The 14,878-nt window shown below is 45.4% G+C and overlaps 1 protein-coding gene across 3 annotated transcripts in view; it reads left to right on the top strand.

Annotated features, from left to right (window-relative positions):
- The window catches only part of prdm1a (PR domain containing 1a, with ZNF domain), a 20,104-nt gene extending 5,505 nt beyond the window's left edge, over window positions 1-14,599 (top strand). For 2 of the 3 annotated variants that reach the window (XM_084050474.1, XM_084050475.1), the window contains exons 2-7: window positions 2,592-2,945; window positions 5,586-5,705; window positions 7,038-7,290; window positions 10,610-11,661; window positions 11,894-12,022; window positions 12,246-14,599. In XM_084050474.1, the coding sequence (XP_083906600.1) occupies window positions 2,592-2,945; window positions 5,586-5,705; window positions 7,038-7,290; window positions 10,610-11,661; window positions 11,894-12,022; window positions 12,246-12,836 (2,499 nt within the window). In that variant the 3' untranslated portion in view covers window positions 12,837-14,599. Of the gene's footprint in view, window positions 55-2,591; window positions 2,946-5,585; window positions 5,706-7,037; window positions 7,291-10,609; window positions 11,662-11,893; window positions 12,023-12,245 lie in introns of all 3 variants that reach the window. The other variant, XM_084050473.1, reaches the window with a different exon arrangement.
- Window positions 14,600-14,878: the final 279 nt, after the last annotated feature.

Here is a 14,878-nt window from a genome sequence, read left to right as displayed (position 1 = left end):
GGGCCAGGGAACTCTTCAGTCGGCCCTATGTGTGGCTGGGACCAAAGTTACTCGGTGAGTAGGCTGTGAGATGCTGTTGCTGTGTGGGAGTTTTACTGAGAATAGAGGGACAATTGGTTTGGAAATGAGAGGAAACGATTTATGAAATTTGGTGGCTGTTTTGTTTGTGTGGTGTTTTGTCTGCTTAAAAACGAAATGTGTCTGTTTGTGTGTGTGTAGATTTTTTTTCAGATGTTTATGATGTAGTTATATGGCATGAGAAATTAGAATGTATTTCTGGCTTTAAATAGCATACATTGTAACTTTGAACTGAGAGATTTCTAATGAAAGATTAATTAATTAGATTTTCCCCGCCGTTTGAGTGACATGGAAAATGGAATGGAAATACTGATTATTATGCCCATAGTTACATTTTCAGAGTTTATTGAATGTGTTAATAAATGGTTTTAATTTTCAGTTTGACTGGAATTTCAAATCCTAATGAATGTAAAATATAGAAATTCAACTCTGAATTGTTACTGGTCCACAATCATGATCATTATCCTATTTTAATGTTTGCATTCAGTTGAAGTAATTTGCTGACTTTATTTAATTGTAAGTATAAACTGCTTATTTGGCTTGGTTCTTAGTTTCACTATTAGTTTTAGATCTGGCAGCTGTTATGCAAAGAGAAGATTACAGCACTGAGAACTGTAGAAGACTGGTGTAATATTGAGAAAATCTCCATAGCACATTTAGCACATTAAGCATTTAACACATTATGTGTTAAATGCTTAATGTGTTCAAAAAAACGTCATTCTGCTTGTCTTGATACAAAATGGAACAACAATATCAGATCAGAACGGGTATTATTAAATAAGGAGATGATAGTAGTTACAAATGTCAGTACAAAAAACATGTTGATCTGGGTATATTTTTGCAATAATCTTACAGAAAAAAGTAACTTAGCATCCCTCATAGTTTCATTATTCATAAACACTGAGTGAGTTGATCAGTAATTCAGAATTGAGCCTGTTAATTTCTAATTTGTGATGAATTAGATATAATTTCCTGACCCCACGTGCTGACCTCCAGGTGGAAGGTGGCCCGTGAAAGGGGACCTAAACGGCATCATGAAAAATATATTTATGTGACCATGTGAATAGCACAAACAAAACACAAAAAAATAGAAAAAGCAATTTCAAATAAATCATAAATTGTTGGTATTAAATTTGTCCATTTTTATACTTGGCTTTGGCATGGGATTCTTGATTTGAATTGGACTTGGATTAAGCCGGAGTTATACTTAGTTGCACACGGGTTTCGCAGACTGAAAATAGCAGCACTACAAGCTCACAAAATGTTGCAGCACAAATAAGCATAAATGACCTTTTAGTTTTCTGTGGCCTGTAGAAGTGTAGAAGAACACAGTGATCGCTGCTTTTATGTTCTATAACAGAGCGTGGTCACCTAAGATCTATGGCCGCTGGTTTCCGCTGTCTGCGTGGGACACAGCGCAAGATGTTTGTCCCTGTGTGTGTATATTTCTGTGTGTGTGTGTGTGTGTGTGTGTGGGATGGTCTTGGGTGGGATCGCGTTTGAAGTTTTGTTTGTGCTGCTGTGGCCCCCCAAATGGAAAAGTTTTGGCGCTCCCTTCCCCACTCGTCCCACACACAGACACACACACACACACACACGCACACACACAGTTGGGATGATTTGCCGGTTCCGCTGCACTGCCACTCTGCTTCCAATTTTAGATCCTCAGACACAGACGGCACTTCCTTCCTCTGTCTTCCCTTCTGTTTTCCACCCCAGGGACACGGAGAGAGAGAGAGAGAGAAAGAGAGAGAGAGAAATAAGCATAGAGAGCGAGATGACAGAAAATTAGACACAATAGGAGAAGGAGAGAAAAGGACAGACGGAGAGATAAAGGAAGGGATTGGAGGAGAGAACAGATACTGTAAATCTTCACTAAAACATTAGATACAAGAGAAGGGCTCTAAAACGAAGATTGAGTGAGATGTTTGAATACAAAAACCAGACAGGGAAAGCATGAAAGTCTTTGCAAAATCAGTGTGTAAGGGAGAGAAGACAACAAAAGCGCCAGGGGGGTTGGTCAGCAGAGACGAGAGTTTTCTCCCAGAAATAAACATTTCCCATTTGGATTGTCCCATCTCATTTCCCTAATTTAAAGCCCTTCACTCTAAATGGGATGATGAGGCAAATGATTTCCTGTGATTTCTGGGTTTTGTCTGTAAGTGCTCCCAGTGGAGTTGGTGACTTTGTGTGTGCGCGTGCGTGTGTATGTGCTTGATGCTCAGGGAGCAGAGAGAGAGAGCGAGTGAGGCCTTGATAAGCGGTCTAGTTCCCACACTGGCAGTGGAGACAGTGGACTTAGTCATCTACACGCTCACATCCACTCACCACTCCATTGAGTCACAGAGGAGAAACAATCATTCCCCTTTCTCTTCTTCTCTGTCTCCATTATCTAATCTCCTTTTGTCAGATTTAGTTTAGTCCATTATCCCATCTTTTTTTTCCTTTTTGTTCTTTCATTCTTTATCAATTTGCGTTTCCTAATCCTCTCTCTCTCTCTCTTCCCCCTGTAGGCGACCTCTCATAGCTCGGCCATGTTGACTAGTGAGGGGGCCCACACCGTACAGCACGACAACCACAAGATGGACATGGAAATCGACGCACACCAGGGAGCCAAAATGGCTGACTCCGACATGTGTGCGGAGGAGGCCAGCTCCCGGGCCGGAGCCAGAACGACTACCGGCAGTGATGTGGATATGGAGGAGGCGGATATGACGAGGTGGAGCGAGGCGGAGTTCGAGGAAAAGTGCACCTACATAGTCAAGGATACGCCCAGGGAGGCAGGGCAAGACAGCGAGGGTTTGACACGAGCTGAGACGTCCCTACCTCGCAACCTGGCGTTCAAACACCCAGCTGACTCCAAAGAGGTGAGAGAGACACACACACACACACACACACACACACACACACACACACACACACACACACACACACACACACACACACACACACACACACACACACGTGTGCACGGAAGCAGACAGACATTTTCTAAACAGACATTACTTCTCCACAGACACACTGACAGCTGTGCACAAATGCAGACATACTCGCATAGATCTCCTACACTCACACTTAATCACACACACCTAAACTCACACTACAAACCCATCAGTAAATGCCGCCAATGTCAGACATTATGCCCCCAAACTACACACACACACACACACACACACACGCATGACTCAAGTTTGGGTCATAATAGTGAAGCTGGGGAAGAGGTAGCCAGGGGGGATTGTGGTGAGGAGAGTGTCTAGTTGTAAAAGCTACACATGCGCGCGCGCGCACACACACACACACACACACACAAATCAGAGTGCCGACTCACTGTGTGTCTCCAGGGGAATTCACAAAAACATACAGTACACACACTAACTATTCACTAATTGAGGCGTGATGCGTGTTGATACGTCTTCCTCCATTCAGAGGTGGGCTCTCACCCATCCATGAAGTCTCATTTATCATCCAGACTGTTGACAACCTCCTTGATCCTACGTGTGCGAGTGTGTGTGTGTGTGTCTATGTAAACGAAATACAAAATAAAAAATCCCCTTTGCCATCATTAAATTAAATGTAATAAGACAATATCCTCCCCCCTTGCTAGAGGGCGTAGTAGAGCACTCCCAGTCAACACGCCCCTGTCAACTTTCTTTTTAAAAGAATGTTATTGCACATGCACGCTCTGAACCCACAGTCACCTTGGTAACGTTTCACAGTTCAGAGCTTCTTGACATCAATGTATTGGGTACCATAGCATGGAAAATGTTAAAGGTATCAATAGTGAACCGGGGTAAAATAGGGTTGAGTTGAATTGTGTTAACAGCGAGATATAGAACAGTGCTGTGGAAGAAAGCTGTGTGCAGGACTCGTATAGGTTGAAAGGTCATGAATTTGTACATTTTAACTCCCATAATGGTTTTTGTAAACTGATTAAAACCATGTCTTGGCCTGATTTAATAGATTTTCTCATCATTGGCTACTTGTGTTCCTTATCAACAGGAAATGTGTGTGTGTGTGTGTGTGTGTGTTTATGAGCTGATATGGTATCAGGCAATATTTATCTCTCTTGAGCAAAGCGAGGGAGCTGCGACAGAGAAAGAAATAGAAATAGTAAGTGGTAGGACGTACTGCAGAAAGGTGAAGAAAGGAAAGGATGTTCTTTATCTCTTGCCCCTGATCAAAGCTCACTCATTGACTCGGCTCGTTTAGAGAGCTCACTGTTTAAAGAGCCTGTTAATGAGTCAAAACCCCTCTCTAAACAGCCCTCATCTTTCAGACATGGCCCATTCCTTCCCATTGGCTGAAAATGGGGAAGGGGATTTCCTAAGTCTTTAGTGTGTGTGTGTGTGTTGGAGGGGGGCTGCGTGACTTATGAATGAAGGGAAATATAGAAATGTGTGCGTGCACATGCACACAATTCACAGTACATCCAGCTCTCCCAAGTTTCGACTACAATCAGGGGTTTGAGCCTGACGTCTAGTCATTGTAATCCCTCGCCTTTTTTTCCTCCTTTCATTCTCCTCTCTCATCCTCCTCTTCCTCCCCTTTACCCCTTTAATCTCAATTGTGTCGGAAGAAGAAGAACGATGCAACAAAAGTTTTTTTTTCCTTTCTTTTAATGTGAGAAGTGGATATTCCCTCTGAGGGCGAGCGGTGGTCTGAGGTAGCAGAGGTTGGGTTTGATGTGGTGGGGTGTGGTTAGACGTGTAGGTGAGATGAAGAGAGAGAGAGTATGTGTGTGTGTGTGTGGGATGGCTGTTGTGGTTAAACTACAATGCAACTAGGAAGACGGGGAGAGAGAGAGTAGAGAGTGTGTGTGTGTGTGTGTGTGTGTGTGTGTGTGTGTGTGTGTGTGTGTGTGTGTGTGTGTGTGTGTGTGTGTGTGTGTGTGTGTGTGTGTGTGTGTGTGTGTGTGTGTGTGTGTGTGTGTGTGTGTGTGTGTGTGTGTGAGGGAGAGAGAGTAGCGAGTGAGGTGTGTGTGTGTGTGTGTGGGGGGGGGGTCATGGTGGACTTTGATCTGGAAGCTTGAAATTTGGAATTTTTTGGCAAGCAGAGTACGGTATAAATGAGGCTTTAGGATTGTCTGGAAGAGAGATTTACCTGTTTCTATACAGGTTACTGGGCTTACAATATACACATTGCAAGCTGTTGCATACGTGCTACACACACACACGCACACAGTATTGTTTGTTTGGATCCTGTTGATGACCTGAGCATGTAAAGGCAGGATGTCACTGCATAAATCATCTACACACACACACACACACACACACACACACACACACACACACACACACACACACACACACACACACACACACACACACACACACACACACACTACCCACCTCCTGTGGTTTTCCATTCAGACACTTATTGATTAATGGTTTATTAAACAAGAGAAATTAATTAGTTCATTGATGTGACATACAATTAAATTGTCACAGTTTAACACACAGTTTTTCTAACCACTGTTCTCTCCCTGTCTCATTCATTGTGTATTCTAGGTGATTGGGGTGTGCAGCACAGAATACATCCCCAAAGGGACACGCTTTGGCCCCCTAGTGGGCGAGATCTACACAGCTGACAGTGTTCCCAAGGATGCCAACCGCAAGTACTTCTGGCGGGTAAGCTAGCATACATCTCTCTCTCTCTCCCCCATACACTCCCCTCTGAGAGACATTTCCTGTTCCACTGACTGAGTTTAGAAGTTTGTTGCGTCACAGGAAAGGGTCTCTCTCCGGTTTCTGAGGAAGTGTGTGTGTGTCTGGGGGGCAGTGGTGGTGAAGTGCTGTTTTATAGTGCGTCTGCCTTCAATGGAAGTCAATGATGCCGGGACGAGGGGCTTTCTCTCACACTTTCACATGCGTCTGACAACGAGGCTGTGTGTGTGTGTGTGTGTGTGCGGTCGGAATTATATCAGCCGAGCATATTTTTGTTTACTTCATTCAAGAGAACCATACACATAAATGTTGCATCATACATGGCCAGGTGGCTGTGTGTGTGTGTGTTCTCATTGTGTAAATTACTGGCAGTGGAGTATGTTTTTCATCTTTCCTATAGCCTGCTGATCTTGCGTTCCATGACTGTGCAGTGGTGTGGTTTTATGTGGTTTTATGTATCAGTAAGAGTGGCGCAGAAAGCCTAGTCAGAACTAGTGGAACGAGACAAAAGAAAATGAGAGAAATAGATGGGATGTGATGTCACGTTGACACAATATACACAGGAACAAACAACACGTCATACTGTGCTTCCTGTAATCTCTCTCACACACACACACACACACACACACACACACACACACACACGGTGAGGCATTAATTTAATAATCTTATCTGCCAAATCTGCAAAGAAAGTGTAGGTAAGCCACGCACACTTTTGACACTGCAAAGTCTGCAGTCCACTTTGACAGTTAAATTAGCGCTCCAGATTTTGCAGCGTAGTGAAGCATCACTCTAAAATAGATAGTGAGAGTGAGAGACAGAGGCAGCAAGTGAAAGGGCAAGAGAGGGGGAGGCAAGATTCAAGATGAGTGCTGGTGGTGGTGGGGACCTGGCGTAGGTGTGGTCTTTGACCTTTCAGATGCGTATAAAACTGCTCATCCGTCTGTCCCCAAGAGCTTTAGGATGGTGAGAAGGAACACATTGACAAGAAAATATAAAACAAGAACAGGGAGAAATGTGGAGGATGGAGTGACAGGCTGCAGGATAGGATTGTAAAGGGTGGAAAAGAATGTACTGTAGACAAGGAAAGAGGTGGATCTGATGGTATAGGTTACATGCTTTGATTTTGTCTCACCAGAATTAAGTTTAATGGGACAGTATTTAAACCTTATATGTTGGTACCGAGACACATTTTCTCACCAGAGGCTAACCGTTTCATCTACTTCTCCTCCACCCCTCTCTTTTTCGTCATTCTCTGCTTCCCCTCTCTATACCTTCCATTTCCTCTCCCCTCAGATCTATGCAGAGGGCGAGTTCCACCATTTTGTGGACGGTCTGGACGAGGGCCGGTCCAACTGGATGCGTTACGTCAACCCGGCGCACTCGGCAGCCGAGCAGAACTTAGCAGCGTGCCAGAACGGCATGGAGATCTACTTTTACACGGTGCGACCCATACCAGCTGGAGCCGAGCTGCTGGTCTGGTACTGTCCTGAATTTGCCCGACGTCTGCACTACCCCCCCTCTGGAGAGCTCATGATGCAGAAACTCAGTAAGTTTGCACTTGTTTTGTATTTTGTGATGTTGTTTTTGTTCCCTCCAAATGACTCAGCTATTTTCCTAATATAAACACGATTGTGCAGTCTGCGGCTCAGTCTGCACATGACACAGCAACAGCACTTTCTTTAGCTTAGTCTTTAGCTTATAAGACGTGAAAACATCAGTTCTCTGAAAATTAAGAACACAGACACAGCTTCAGTTTCTGCCTTGATTGCATTTCTGCTGCTTTTGAGTAGAACCTAGTCGCAGGTGAGAGAAATGTGGAAAAAATTGAGAGTAAACTGGCTTAACAGGAGAGGTGGACATGAGCCAGACGCAAGTCCACGTTTTATGAGCTTTGGTCTGCTGAGTCACAGACTGGCCCACATTGTAGATTTTTACAGGGTGATATAAAGTGATACAGCATAGTTTGATCTGGCATTTTTATTGGGTGATAAAAGATTGTCTCTGAAATAATTTTAGTTACCATTCATGGTTATGTAACTATATTAGCCAATGGCAATTTAGGTATGGTTAGAGTGTGTGTGCGTGTGTGTGTGTGTGTGTGTGTGTGTGTGTGTCTTGAGTATCTCCTGTCGCGGCTCTTAAATCCTAATAGTGTTTTTGAGTGTAGCTATGTCTCCTTCCTCTCTGAACATTAGCCTGTCATTATCTCCAACACACATACACATGCACAGAGAGAGAGTACACAACCTTTCATCTCTGTCAGTGCCATCGTTGTGTATGTGTGTGTGTGTGTGCATGCCAGACCTGCCAGTGACAGTGTAATTACACAGAGAAGGGGATATGGCGCTAATGCCACAGTCTTACACACTTAAAGACCCGCTTTCAACATGAAAGTGCACCCAACGTGCACGCGCACACTCAACTCTGTTGCTCAACCGCAATAAAAGGACCAGAGTCTGTGTGTGTGTGTGTGTGTGTGTGTGTGTGTCTCTACTTACTTTACTATGTGAATCTATTTTCAATGTAATTTACGTCATCAAATAAAAAACGACGTAAAATAATTTCTAAGAAGAGATTCTAGGATGTTGAACATCCACCTCGTTCGCCACCTACAGTAAATGTATGTGGTTCATTCGGTTACCTTTGTACACTCAGACTGAGTTACAAAATTAACTTATTTTACAGTGCATTTTCAGTCACGCATGCATTCAGAGATATAGAGAGACTGACAGATGGAGTCAAAGAAAGAGAAAGCAATAGATGGTTTTACAAAGGAGGAGAGCTTCCAGGTGTGACAGCAGTGTAATAGCAGTAGTCAGGTAAGGGAGGTGCCAGGGGACCCAGCCTGGGTGACTCCAGTGCCCAGGGAAATGCGCATGCCTTGAGGCAAAGAGGCAGGGGGTCTACCCCCCGCTCCTTTAATTACATCCCCCTGTCATTTAGCCCTACAGGCTCCCTTTGACCTGCCAGTGACCTGCTGCTGAGCTATACCTGTAGGATCTGTCTATTTTCAACTTTGAGCTGTTTTTTGTTTTGATCTCTTTGTCTTGCATTTTTTGGGGGGTCGTCACTATTTGTTAAGTTTTTGATTAACCATAATTAAACCAGACATGCAAGTGTGCATTCACGCGCTTGTACAGTATATACATTGAGTCAGGCTTTAGAGGGAAATGAGTGAATATGTGCTGCTGCTCTCCCACTTTCTGTCTGCCTTGCATGCTCCTTTCCCTCTCTATCTTTTTCTCGCTCTATCTCTCTCTTGAACTCTCAAGTGTCAGAATATCAGAGCACCTGTCAGCCATCGCTGCACTGTGTGTGTGTGTGTGTGTGTGTGTGTGTGCGTGTGGGTGTGCATGTGCATGTTCAAAGGCATACTACTCAGCCAGCGTCAGCGCTTTGCATGCGAAACATTCTGTCTCATTCAAACATAAACACATACACACACACGGCATGCCATCACATTCACACTCCTCATCTGAAACATATGCTACCGTGTGTGTGGTGCTGATGACCACCTGGTCACTCGCCCCAAATTTATTTGCCACTTTAAAGAACAGAGCGAGGAAGAGAGGGAAGGAGGGAGGCAGCCCCCTCCGTTGACTACTTGAACTTCCTGGCAGAGGGGCCGCGTTGACAGATTGATATCTCCAAGATGGCCGCTCTGTTTGTTTTCTGGAAGAGGGGGATGAATTAAGAGAAGAAAGGAGGAGAGGAAGGGTGGGAGTGGTTCTGTTGAAGGAGAGGAGGGGGGAACTGATAACCTCTATGTTTACACATCGCCGTTATACCACTGACGCAAGGGTCACTGCCTGTGTGTGTGTGTGTGTGTGTGTGTGTGTGTGTGTGTGTGTGTGCGTGTGTGTGCACACATCCAGCCAAATGTCACCAGAGGGCTAGTACTACTCAGGATTAATCTTTCGACAAATTCATACTTCGTCGCACAACGGTGTCTCTCACCCCAAAACATATAAGTGACACCATAATGCGACAAAGTGTAAATTCTGCTTTAGACGGACAGAAAATGTCTCCACTGCATGCACACACAGTGAATCAGCAACATTGTAAATGTACAAACAGTAACACAATGTACACACAGTAAAATCCTTAGATGGAAGACAAATGGAACCAAATAGACCTTTAATACTAAGGATTTACTGTGCACTTCAGGGCCCCGCTCTACAACTTGAAGAGCCTAAATGTGCTGCTTGCTGACACAATTAGTGTGTGCGTGCATAGTGGTGGTGATTGCCCCCCCCCCCCACCACCTAAAAGAGTGATTAAAGTCCGAAGGTAGTCTGTGTGTGTGTGAGTGAGATCCTCCAAAAAGTCAACACATCAGACACAGCCCTTTGTCTGTAGGCGCCGCTGTGTGTGCACTCTGTCATGAGGTGTGTGTGTGTGTGTGTGTGTGTGTGAGAGGGAGAGAGAGTGTAGAGGGCAGGTTGAGGCCAACCTTTTCAGAGGATATCTTTTAGCAGGAAACCTTCAATCAGTACTGTCTACCCCCCATTTTGATTTTTATCTTGCCTTTATCCCCACTACCCCACACACACACACACACACACACTGCCCAAAGGCAGCTGTCACGCCTCACTTCCTGTCTTTGCCCCCGCCCCCACGGTCATTCGTCAAACCTGTCACCTTAATTGGACCACTGGATTACTTATGGTGTTCCTTAACCCAACACACAAAACATAGTGACGTGTGCATGTGCTAAGGACTGGGCTCTGAAAAGCTGACTCTATTAGGAAAAGAATGGGAAAATACTGTGAGACACATGATCTCTTGAAACACAGTATAACATTATTTCTCAGTTTGACATACTTTGGCACACACTAACCCTCTCTCTCTCTCTCTCTCTCCAGAACAATCTCTCCTGGATGCCAAGCAGCAAGCAAGTGAGGAGCATCTAACCGGCAGCACCAGCCCTTCTCCCATCACCCCCACTCTCACAACCACCCCAGCCAAGAGGGAGCATAGTGTCCTTTCCATCCTCCGAGGCAGCACCAACAGCACCTCCTCCACCAAGAACCAAGACCGTCCCCTGTACCCACGCGCCATCTATCCAGCTCTTCGGCCACACCCGCACATCCCAGAAGACTTCCTCAGCCTCAAAGCTCAGTTCAGTTACCCAGCAACACGCTCTCCCGGCAACCAGTCGTCAGCTACACCCAGCCCATCGGCCAGGAGTAGCCCTGAGAGCAGCCCTCAGGGAAGTCCCTCAGGCACTGCCCCCTCTCCAGCCCCCTACTACCCCCGAGGTCTGGGGTCCTACCCTGGTTACTCCCCACCAGCAGCCCCTCTCTCCTCACCCTTCTATCCTCCCGGAGCCCCCTACTCACGCTACCTCTTACCTCACCACTACCCACTGCCAGGGGGTGGTGTGCCCACTGTGGGGGGCATCTTCCCGCGGATGTACCCAGTACCACTGTACAGCAGCCTCCTCCCACCTCACATGCCCATGCTGCCCTCCGATGCCACCGGGAGGCGGTTCCTAATGCCGGACCACACCCACCCTTCCTCTGTCTCCGCCCATAGGGATTTCCTTCTCCCTGCCCCCACCAGTGCCTTCTCTGCCACTGCCCTGAAAGACAAGGTGGGGCCTCACCATCCTTACCCCGGGGCTCACCCCCATGGAGTCCCTCACGGTCACCCCCATGCCCCTTCCAGTGGCTCTCCAACAGCAGGCACTGCTCCCCCCAGCGAGCGGGTACCTACCAAGCCTACCTCAGCCCTGCTGGGCAGCGCCGCTGGGCAGCGCGCCGAGGAGGAGGCCATGAACCTCAGCAAGATGAAGCGCGGAGGTAGCTCAGCGGGCTACAAGACCTTGCCCTACCCACTGAAGAAGCAGAATGGCAAGATCAAGTATGAATGCAACGTGTGCAGCAAGACCTTTGGACAGCTTTCCAACCTCAAGGTGAGCCTCATCATTGATATTGTGTTGAACGTATGGCTATTGGCAAGATGTATTGTCATCACAATGCGTCACATTGCAGTGTGCGCTTGTAGATCTACATTATCAAACATTTTTAATAGTTAATAGGGCTTTATGTTCTATTGGCATATTATTTATTTTTCTGATCAACTTTTCTCATGGTCACAATCTGAACATAACTAAGCCACTATTGTGTTTTCTTTCCTGTGTGCAGGTCCATCTACGAGTCCACAGCGGTGAAAGGCCCTTCAAATGTCAGACCTGCAGCAAGGGCTTCACCCAACTGGCTCACCTTCAAAAACATTTCCTGGTGCACACAGGAGAAAAACCCCATGAATGCCAGGTATGACCAATCCTAATGTAAAGCTCAAGCAGGTGTAATGCTACTGCCTATCTAGCTGTTAGACCTTAAAGTGTTTACAGTTTGCTATACGGCTATAGAAATGTAATTTATGCTAAATAGCCTAAAAGCTATGTCGATGTCATACTGTAGATGACGCATGTCGATGATGTTGACCCTCACTGCTTCAATGCTAACGCATTCTTTGCCCCCTATTGTGCTTCAGGTGTGTCACAAGCGCTTCAGCAGCACCAGTAATCTGAAGACCCATCTGCGTCTCCACTCGGGAGAGAAGCCCTACCAGTGCAAGCTGTGTCCTGCCAAGTTCACCCAGTTTGTCCACCTCAAGCTGCACAAGCGCCTGCACTCTCGTGAGCGCCCGAACAAGTGCCCCCACTGCCAACGCCACTACATCCACCTGTGTAGCTTGCGTCTCCATCTGAAGGGCTACTGCTTAGCGGCCATCACTGGCTCCAACACCCAGGCCAACCTGGACGAGCTCCACCGCGTCAACGAGGAGATTGAACGCTTCGACATGAGTGAGCACGCAGAGCGCCTGGAGCAGCTGCAGGGCGGTGTGGAGGTTGAGGCCATGTTGGAGAAGCAGGTCTTAGGGATGCTGTGGAGGGAAATGGACCTGAAGGCCTCCCCCTTCCATCCTCACCACAAGGGCGGTGCCACTGAGCTCCTGCCTGCGGGTTACGGCGTGTACGAATCGTCGAACGAGACGTCGGTGATCAAGATGCGTCGCAGCAGCCCCATCCAGCCTCTTCCCGCCAACATCACTGTCAAGCAGGAGTCGGAGGAACTCGCTTAAGCAACTTTGATCCACACACAGCTGAAGGACACATTATCAGACTGTCATGTACTGGCTCAAAGAGAACTGAGTTGCCAGGAGCAACGGGTGTAAATAATTGTCTTCCTGGTTGACGCCGCCAGGTTGTCGACCTATCAGGGACTTGCGTACTCAGGGCTACAAGAGACACTGTCCCAAGACTACTTAACGGTTTCAGCGTTTCCTACACTTAGAGACAATCATCTAGCCTGGATTTATCAATAATGTAATTAATATAATGCTATTGTCATTATTGTTATTATTTGGTCTTTATTTTCAATTTTCTTGATCAATTGTTATATATTCTCCTTAATTTATTATCCTTTTTTGTCCTCTTCAAAAGCAATAAGAGGAAGGGTTGTTTACAATGATGGGGTAAATTCATTGTAATGAACTGTTGACTGTTTTCTGTTTATGTACTTTTCTCTGTGGCCATTTCTTTGTATATGGTTCCTCTCTCTGCCTGTATCCGTCCTGCGAGACCCAACCTCTGACTTATAGAAACAGGGGTGTCAACTTTTCAGGGTTTTCTAATTAATTAATGGAATAACAGGTATAAAGGTAAAAGTTTGAAGAGTTATAACTTTGTTTTGCCAAAGGTGGGCACACAAATTATGAAAGAAGCTTTATTTGATCTTTTGACCCTACCAGACAGCTTCCCTGTGTTCATGTCCTTTCTGAAACCTACTTAATTTAATCAAAAAAGGGCATTTTTTTTGTATTTTGTCAACAACAGTTACCTCAGTGTGTATGTTTGTATGTGTGCGTTAGCATGAATGAGTTCGAAATGTGTGTCTGTGTGTGCGTTTGTTGCATTCAAAGGGAAAGCTGAAGGTGGGTTTGTATCTATTTATTTGCTTTTGCTACTTGAAGAAGAAGAAACCAAACGGAAGTGGAGAGCAGTTCTTCACGTGGTCCAAAGGAGCAGGAGACGTCACGGACGTCTGCTCAACATGTAGCACATAACAGACTGGGAGGTCGGGGGAGGCCCCTCCCCTCCCCGCCTCCATCATCAAGGAAACTTTTTCATAACACTGTTGATACCAAACGGAGAAGATAAAGTGAGCATACTCATAAAGGGATTCATGAGGAGACTCGAGGCTAGTAACCAAAGTTCACTTTGCTTCTTTTTTCTTCATTTTTTTACAACACACCAAAAACAAAGCGTAAAAAAGACTTGAGGATGTCCAAATGTGGAAAAAGAGACTCTGTAGTGTGTGTATCTGATGAAGTGTTCGCTCTATAGCTGTGGTCTTTGTTTTGTAGATTTTTTTTGTTTGTTAATTCTATCAGTTAAGGAAAAAATGGCCCCAATCTTATTTGTGAACTGGCACACACCAAAGCACCTCGGCCTTCTGATGCACTGGCCCCCCTCCCCTCCTTATGACTTAAGAGCCGATGCTTGTACCACTCGCACTGTGTACAATACCACTGAATTTGGTTGACAATGGCATTAAGACAACTTAATGTTTCTATGGCAACTGTGACCTGGAAGCAGTTGTATGTTGATAACCTGATCCCCCTTTTCTCTCTCTGTCTCCTCTATTCTCTCTCTCTCTGTTCCTCTTATCACTCTATCCATTACTGATGTATGACCAAAGTGTCCCTCTTTGATCAGAGCTTTAACTCCAGAGGAGAAAACCCTAAAGAACTGTCTCTGTTTACATTCTGGTTTACATAGTTATTTATGTGCAAAAATGTCAAAATGTAAATTATGATATAAATGTTCACCATTCTAATCTGAATCCCTATGGCTGTGTGTGTTTATTACCTCTATTCGTTGTTACCTGTTTGCTTCAGTACGTACTGAAACCTCACAAGTTTCACAATGTTCACACTTCATCACCATTGATACATTATTTATGGCTAAAATGACTACATCTCAGCATCCATTTGTTTCATTTAGCCATGCAGGTCACTTTATTTTGCCAAAGGAAAAACGGACGGACACGCAGGGCAAAAAAAAGAGAAAAACAGCTAAAACATGTGCAATTAACAGGAAATGATGGGATTAAATGATGAAC

This window comes from Gymnoscopelus microlampas (assembly GCF_963454915.1).
Source record: "Gymnoscopelus microlampas genome assembly, chromosome: 3".
Lineage (NCBI taxonomy): Eukaryota > Metazoa > Chordata > Actinopteri > Myctophiformes > Myctophidae > Gymnoscopelus > Gymnoscopelus microlampas.
This window is presented reverse-complemented; position numbering and strand designations above follow the sequence as displayed.